General features: G+C 57.6%; 1 protein-coding gene across 1 annotated transcript; it reads left to right on the top strand.

The window, feature by feature from the left end:
* Nucleotides 1-3,733: 3,733 nt before the first annotated feature.
* LOC105605852 (protein DGCR6) lies at nucleotides 3,734-8,001 on the top strand. Its single transcript, XM_027956949.2, has 5 exons — nucleotides 3,734-3,873; nucleotides 3,948-4,108; nucleotides 6,107-6,207; nucleotides 7,026-7,166; nucleotides 7,582-8,001. Exons 1-5 carry the CDS (start codon nucleotides 3,764-3,766, stop codon nucleotides 7,663-7,665), a joined length of 597 nt encoding a protein of 198 aa, XP_027812750.1. The 5' UTR covers nucleotides 3,734-3,763; the 3' UTR covers nucleotides 7,666-8,001.
* The last annotated feature ends 425 nt before the right edge of the window (nucleotides 8,002-8,426 follow it).

Raw genomic sequence — 8,426 nt, 5'->3', positions numbered from 1 at the left:
CCTGGGATTCTCCAGGCAAGAACACTGGAGTGGGTTGCCATTTCCTTCTCCAGGGGATCTTCCCGACCCAGGGATCGAACCCAGGTCTCCCACATTACAGGCAGATGCTTTAACCTCTGAGCCACCAGGGAAGCCCATTTTTAAGGTGAGCCCAAGGGACCTCAGAAAGTGAAAAACACAGGATACTGGCCCAGGATAGTTCAGTTCAGTTCAGTCGCTCATTCGTGTCCGACTCTTTGCGACCCCATGAATCGCAGCACGCCAGGCCTCCCTGTCAATCACCATCTCCTGGAGTTCACTCAGACTCACGTCCATTGAGTCCATGATGCCATCCAGCCATCTCATCCTCAGTCGCCCCGTTCTCCTCCTGCCCCCAATCCCTCCCAGCATCAGAGTCTTTTCCAATGAGTCAATTCTTCGCATGAGGTGGCCAAAGTACTGGAGCTTCAGCTTTAGCATCATTCCTTCCACAGAAATCCCAGGGCTGATCTCCTTCAGAATGGACTGGTTGGATCTCCTTGCAGTCCAAGGGATTCTCAAGAGTCTTCTGCAACACCACAGTTCAAAAGCATCAATTCTTCGGCGCTCAGCCTTCTTCACAGTCCAACTCGCACATCCATACACGACCACAGGAAAAACCGTAGCCTTGACTAGACGGACTTTTGTTGGCAAAGTAATGTCTCTGCTTTTGAATATGCTATCTAGGTTGGTCATAACTTTTCTTCCAAGGAGTAAGCGTCTTTTAATTTCACTACTGCAATCACCATCTGCAGTGATTTTGGAGCCCAAAAAAGTAAAGTCTGACACTGTTTCTACTGTTTCCCATCTATTTCCCATGGAGTGATGGGACCAGATGCCATGATCTTTGTTTTCTGAATGTTGAGCTTTAAGCCAACTTTTCGCTCTCCTCTTTCACTTTCATCTAGAGGCTTTTAGTTCCTCTTCACTTTCTGCCATAAGGGTGGTGCCATCTGCATATCTGAGGTGATTCATATTTCTCCCAGCAATTTTGATTCCAGCTTGTGTTTCTTCCAGGATAGCTGAAATGTAAATGAAAGAAACTATTTCAGTGAGCCCAGACTCTTGCCTCTTACCACACATAGAGAAACACTAAATTCCTTAACTTGGGATACCTGCTTTTCTCTAATTAACAGTCATCTTTTGATGGTAGACTACCTGCCCTTGGCTGCAGAACTTCTGTGTAACCTGGCTCCCCTCCTCGGAGCAGTTCTCTCAGGGTCACTTGAGATGCTGTCTCCCGGGCTTTGAGTCCTAAAAGTTTCCGCAGAATAAATCAACTCTCAACTTTTGGGTTGTGGACATTGTTTTAAGTCAATGCTGCCATCCAGTGGAAGAATCCAGACCAAGCTGCCCTCTCAAGTCAGCAGAAATCCTGGGCCCTCAAAACGCATGTGCTGCCTCCAGTGAACTGAGGAAATTCAAACTAAATTCAAGCCAAATATCCCATGACTCCTCCAAAATAGTTATGGAACAATTAACTGGAAACTATATGAAATGAAATTACTGTAAATACAAACTTGATAACTTTACACCAAATTCACTCAAACTGATTAAGATATTTATAATACAAAATCATTAAAATTACAAAGAAACCAGAAAATCTGCATGATGTGGGGTTTGACCCGTAGGTCATAAGCTTTGAGTTTTAAGACACAAAAGCCAGTCCATGTGGGAGAAAAGACTGTGGATTTTATGGAGGGAAGGAAAGGGCCTGAGAGCTGCAAGTCAAGTTTTATTTGGGGCAAAATGAGGACTGCAGCCCTTAGACAGCGCCGCAGGCAAGTCTGAGAGACTGCTCCGAAGAGAGGGGTGGGGGAGGGGGGCAAGGAGGTCAGTACAGACATGCGATTTGGGTGAAGGGGAGATGTGAGCAATCTAAGCACATATTTTTTCCAAATATGTGGTCTCTACTAGGGTTCTGCTGGTCTCATGAAGCCTTTGCTGGTCACAAGGAACAGTCAGCACGGTGAAGGGTTTACTGCTTCTCTATAGACGAGGAGATACAAGAACTGGGGTCATAAAGTCAGCTCCTGAGAATGTCTATCTGAAGACTTACCCTGTTAGGTTCCCTCCCCCCAACCCCACCCCAGCTCTGAGGGCCTAGTTCGTGCTCTCCACCTTGAATTCCTTTCAGGTAGGGTTAAAGGTCAGCAGCTGCAGCACAGGCTTTAATCCTCGTGCTGGTAGGTGGCGGCACCCACAGCAGGCGCCACTTTGCAGTTGACAAAGACATTATTCAGAAAGTCAAAAGACAAGACACAAGCAGTGAGGAAAGTATTTCTAAACCACATGTCCAAGAAAGGAGTCGGGTTCAAACGTTACCAAAAAAGTGTGGTGGGTCCAGCTACTCACCACCCAAACGCCCCATAAATGGCCCCGGGTGGTGGAAAGGAAAGTTTGCTTCATTTCAGGTGCCAGCAACCGGCGGGGGCGGGGGGGAGGGTGGTGGACATCTGTCCAGAGGGCCCTTTACCCCTGACAAGCGAGGGATGAGAGCTTTTATGGACAGAATGGGGGGGGGGGGGGGCGCTGCATGCAGAAACAGCACAGTCATCTCTAGTGGTCATCTACACCTGGCCATCGGTGGTCTGACCAGCGTCATCTTGATTGTTTTCGGTACTTCATCTTCAGGCCCAGGGTCCATTTGTTCCCATTTCTTGGCAGTCAGCTCTCAGAACTGTGGCAGCTCCTGTCCTGGGTTCAGCCTGATCGTCATGTAGCGACCTTCTCTTCCTGGGGTTTCAGTGTCTGTGAGACAGTTCACAGGGTGTGGCTCAGAATACTGCCTACAGCCCTCGAGGAACGAGTGAAGGCCCTTGACTGTGCTTAATGACTGCATCACTATTATTTAGGCTCCTTTGTTTTCCTTTGTTTCAGCATTTCTCATTTCTCTTATTCTTTGCCTAGTTTTCCACAGACTAAAGGCAGGCAGGGGACATGGTGGGGGCAAGCAAGGACCATAGGGTCCTGCTCCATTTCAGAAACAGACAGAACCTCTAAAACAAACCCATATTAGAAAAGGGGTCAGGGTCAGACAGACACCTGGCCAAAAACAGACTCGCACGTAGTGAAAATCATACCAAAAAATCATACTACTAGGGAATTACAAATTAAAATCATGAGCTATCACAGCACACCCATTAGGACTGCTAAACTTCGAATATATGACCATATCAACCGCTGGAGGGTGAGGAAGAACAGGAACCTCCCTCAGCGGCTGGGATGTAGGTACAACCACTTCGTAAGACAGCTGGGGGGTTGTTTTCTAAAGCTAAACAACGCGATCCGACAATCATGCCTTCACTTTTTAGTTAACTGCTTTGAAAATCTATCTCCAAATTCAAACAAGAATGCAGTTACACCCAGCAGCACTATTCATAATAGGTTGGGTGCAGAGCCAGCCGCAGGGTAAGGGGCGGGGCGGAGGGTAGAGGGCGGGGCGGCAGTTGGAAAGGGGCGGGGCGGGAGGGTAAGGGGCGGGGCGGCGGGGTAGGGGCGGGTGTGGGCGGGGCGGAGGGGGTGTGGGCGGGGCGCAGAGTTAGGGGCGGGGCCCGGGTAGGGGCGGGGCCAATGCGGGCTGCTCCTCGGAGCCTCCTCCAGGGCAGAGCCGGCCTCCTTCCGGTGAGGCAAGAGCCGGCCGCGGTTTGTCTGGAACTGTTGTGAAAGGGGGCGTGGCGCGCCGCGCTGCGCTCTGACGTGACAGGACCGCGACGTTTGCGCTGCGGCCGGCGGCGCGGGCGCCATGGAGCGCTGCTCGGGCGCTTTGGAGGAGGCGGCGGACGGGGCCCGGCAGCAGGAGCGGCACTACCAGCTGCTGTCGGCGCTGCAGGGCCTGGTCAAGGAGCTGCCCAGGTGCGCGGCCGCTGGGGCGGGCGGGCCGGGGGGCCGGGCGGACGGGCCGCGGGCTCACCGCGCTCCGCCCGCAGCTCCTTCCAGCAGCGCCTGTCCTACACCACACTCAGCGACCTGGCCCTGGCGCTGCTCGACGGCACCGTGTTCGAGATCGTCCAGGGGCTGCTGGAGATCCAGCACCTCACCGAGAAGAGCCTGTACAACCAGCGCCTGCGGCTGCAGAACGAGCACCGAGGTGCGCGGGGGCAGGGGCGGGGCGGGCTGCTGGGTCTCGGGCGAAGCCCTTCCCCGGGTTCCGCTCGGCAGCAGCCCCTGAAATCGACCCCATTAAGGGCGCGGGGCTTGGTGACAGATGGGGTTCAGTAAGCTTCACTTTGTCAGCTGCTGTGTCACCTTCGCGCGGGGCCCCGAGACGCTCTCACCCACCCCCAGGCGAGATCCGTCAGCCCGCGGGCAGCTCCGGCCGTGGCGGTAGGCCGCCCGCAGCGTTGGCAGGCTTGCAGAGCCCGATGGGGCCCGTTCCCCCTCCAAGGTGCATCAGGTTCCCATGCACGGAGCTCCGAAGCACCCCCTGGGCCCTGAAAACTCGTCCCCTGGAGCCACACGCTGGGCAAAACCTCCTGAGCCTTGGCCCCTCCCAGGCATCCCTACAGGGGTGGGAGGGGCCTCCGAAGCTCCTTCCAGCGGGGAATGCTCTTTCGGCTCCTTCAGATTTCTCACCTTTGTCCTTTTATTTTTACCCAACTTTATTTTAAAAATACACAGGCAAGTTGGAAGTACACTATAATGAATACCCATATGTTCTCCAGCTCCGCTCAGTAATTGAAGTTTTGACAAAGTTCTTGTTGTCCATCAGTGTATGCAACACCACCTGACTTCCCAGAAGCCCTCAGCATTCCTCTAGACCAAGGTTTTCAATAGCAGCGCTGCTAGAATCTGTGGCTGGACAGGTCTTCATAGTTCTTTGCAAAACATTAAACAGCATCCCTGGCTTCCATACTAGACGAGAGTGGCGCCTTCCCCCAGGGCCGACAGCCAAGAATGTCTCCAGACACCCTTGGGGGTCAGCCTTGGTCTGATGTTAGGAGCAGTGATCTAGAACAAGAACGCTGCTGTGTGACCACAGCGGACAGAAACCAGTCACTCCAGGGTGTGTTCTGACGCTCAGACACACCAACACTTGCCTCAGATTATCCACTGACAAGGACCCAGTGTGTGGCTGTGCATTGCGGCTTGGCCTCTGCTTCTGAAAGAATTCCCACCATTCACGGTGGTGCTGACTTTTTGAAGAGTCCGGGGCATTCTGCCTTAGAACATCCCCACTCTGGACCAAATGGACTGCCTCACGCTGACGTCGTCTCTCCCTGTCTGCCTTCTGTGCTCCCTGTGACCTGGACAGCGTGATGATACACCCACTAAATGTTTGTGGTGACATGAGGTCCCTTCCCTGTGGGGCAGGTTTGATGGATGTCTGTCCCCGGATGAGTGTATCTCTGTCAGGAATGGATGTTGGGTTTTGTCAAAGCTTTTTTTCTGCATCTTTTGAAATGATCAAGTGGCTTTTTGGTGACTAGAGTGAATTAACAGTGTTTTTTAAATTCCTGGGATAAACAGCATTACTGGGATAAATCCTACTTGGTCATCATGTCCTTGGGCCCCCTCGGGTCTGTGCCACCCTACTCCCTTGGGAGCTGTGGACAGGGTGTGCAGGGTGGCTCCACCCCTCCGCCAGCAGAGGACAGCAGAGGAGTGACTGCCGTGCCCTGGAGCAGAGGCCATCCTGCTTGTGCCCCTTTCCTGGGCCTTTGCCTGCATAGTCTCTGGGACATCTCAGTGGATATCCCAAGGGTGATAAGCAGGTCAGGCCGGACTCCTGAACTATAGCCACGTAGGCCTAGAAACCTCCAACCCAGTCTCCCCCATCCCCATCTTCCAATTCCCTGTGCTCACGCTGTGGCCCTGGCTCCACCCTCACCCCACATGCCTGGCCTCCCCCTCCTCTAGGACCCTGGAGCCCTGCTGCTGCAGACCGCCATACCCTGGGTGAGGGCAGACCCGAGTGGGCTGGGCGCTGCATCTCCAGAGCTCCGCCCAGCACCCAGTTCAGGCCTCCACCACGTGCCCACCGCTGGCCTGCTGCCTGTGGTGCTGGGACAGCCGGAGCACGCCCTCGCCTCCTCACCCCTCACCCTCCGCCACCTGACGGTGCCTCTCTGGTCTCGTCCTCTCCCAGTGCTCAGGCAGGCGCTGCGGCAGAAGCACCAGGAAGCCCAGCAGGCCTGCCGGCCCCACAGCCTGCCTGTGCTCCAGGCGGCCCAGCAGCGGGAGCTCGAGGTAGGGGTGTGGGCATGGGGTCCCCCTGCACTCTGCTGACAGGGCCATGTGGAGGGGATCGGAGTGGCATGGGAGCCAGCCTGGGACACAGCCTAGGCTGGGCCGCGAGGGCCTGACGCGCCCACATGTTGCTCTTTGGGCAGATGTGCTTAGCATGGGTACCACAAGGGCCTGACGTGCCCATGTATTGCTCTTCGCTGGGGGGTGTGCATTTGGCATGGGTAAAGAGTGTGTGGTGCCCCCACCCCCTCCACCTGCTCCCTCAGACCACAGCTCCTCAGCCTGGGCCTATGCAGGGCAGGTATGAGTGGGGGCTGCTGTGCCCCATGGCCGTGGGGACGCGAGAACAGTGGTGGGAGGATGGAGCCACCAAGTCCTGTTCCCAGGTGGACGGGAACAACACAGAGGCCAAGAACCCCCAGGGGAGGGTGCACGCCCAGAGCGGCACAGGGCCTCAAGGCAGCCCCAAGCCAGGGCGTGCAGGAAGGAGGTGCTGAGCAGGATGATGGCAGCTGTAGTGAGAGGAGATGCGCAGAGGATGAGATAGCGGTCAGCTGGACAGCCGGCAGGGGTGGGGCCAGCGTCTGGCCGCTCGTGGGTGTCAGTGCCAGGCAGCACCCGGAGGGAGGTGGGGAAGGAGGGTGTTGGGAGCAGGTCTCTGTGTGGGAGGGTCATAGGTGCAGTGCCCGCACCATCTTTAGTCTTGAAGCTGGAGCAACTGGGGCGGGGAGAGGGGCCGGAGGTGGCAGGCCAGGAGTGTGTCTGCGGCATCGTGGGCGGACAGGAGGCTGAGCCCTGAGCCGCCCTCTCCGTGGCAGGCGGCGGAACAGCGGATCCGTGAGGAGCAGCGGGCGATGGACCAGAAGATCGTGCTGGAGCTGGACCGGAAGGTGGCGGACCAGCAGAGCACCCTGGAGAAGGCAGGCGTGGCTGGCTTCTACGTGACCACCAACCCGCAGGTCAGTGCCGCGGGCCTCGCCTGGCACAGCCTAGGGGCTACTGGTCCTCAAAGGCCACATCCCCTCTGGGGGTCTAGCTGGCCGCTGGGGGGCCTCTGCCACCAGAGGACAAGCCAGCTGCCTGCAGGGCATCGCCCACCTTGCTCAGGCCTGCTGCGCCCAAGGGCCCTCATCTGCGGTTCCCTGCATCCCTGCATCCCTGCACACGTGCCAGGCCAGGGCAGCTGCAAACCCTGCTGTGGGCCGAGTCCCAGCTCCAGCCCCTTTCTGGCAGGCAGCGGCCAGACTCCCCCCACGGGCTCCCTGCCTAGTGCCCCTCGAACCTCATGGTTGCCTCGAGTGCCTGGGGAGAGAGGCTGCTTCCCTGGGCTCTGCCAGGGCTGAGGCGGACCCCCTGGTCCCATCTGCACCCCAGGAGCTGACCCTGCAGATGAACCTCCTGGAGCTCATCCGGAAGCTGCAGCAGAGGGGCCGCCAGGCAGGGAAGGCGGCCCTGTGAGCCCGCCCATCCCAGCCGGGAGCATCGCCCTGTCCCGCAGTGACCACAGGCAGCAGACAGCCCCTGGCACTGGTCTTCCTGAAGCCTGGCCACCACCCTCCCAGCGGCCTGCAGGAAGGGCACCCTGTGAGGAGAAGCCAGGTGGACCACACCGTCCTTGCCCCCGACCCGGGCTGGTGAGGGCAGGCAGGCAAAGGGCACTGCGGACCCAGCTGTCTGGCTGCCTGCCCTGGCCTACCTCTCGGCCCCTCCCTCAGAAGGTGCAGCTCCTGAGAGGGACAGGCTCCCAAACTGTGTGTGACCCCGAGAAATAAAGCTGCCTCAGCGTGGCCTGCACATGGCTTGTGTGACACTCTGCGGAGCCTGTCATGACCGGGCCCACGTAGCCCTCGTCTGGGGGCTCTGAGGTCTACGGAATTTAGAAGATGACCCCACCCCCCACGTCACAGGGACCCCCCACCGGCCAAGCCCCAGGGCACTCGGGCCACAGCCAGCCTGCTCCATGGCTGCAAAAGCGGCAGGAGCCTGGTGGGTACTGGGGGGCAGGAGTGAAGGGCACGGGGCAGAGAGGGTCTCGGGGGAGAGACCGAGGCCAGGCAAGCACACCCGCCCATCGGAGCGTGCTGTCTGCGTTGCTCCGAGCCCAGCTCTGGGGCTGAGGTCGGGGGTGTCCAGGGCCCCACCTGGCCGGGTCTGCACGGAGGGCCTAAGGCTGAAGTGCCTGAACCCGACCCTGAGGCCGCTCGGGCATCAGAGCCACT

This window comes from Ovis aries, chromosome 17 (genome assembly GCF_016772045.2).
Source record: "Ovis aries strain OAR_USU_Benz2616 breed Rambouillet chromosome 17, ARS-UI_Ramb_v3.0, whole genome shotgun sequence".
Lineage (NCBI taxonomy): Eukaryota > Metazoa > Chordata > Mammalia > Artiodactyla > Bovidae > Ovis > Ovis aries.
The sequence above is the reverse complement of the archived record's forward strand: the minus strand, read 5'-3'. Positions and strand labels throughout refer to the sequence as shown.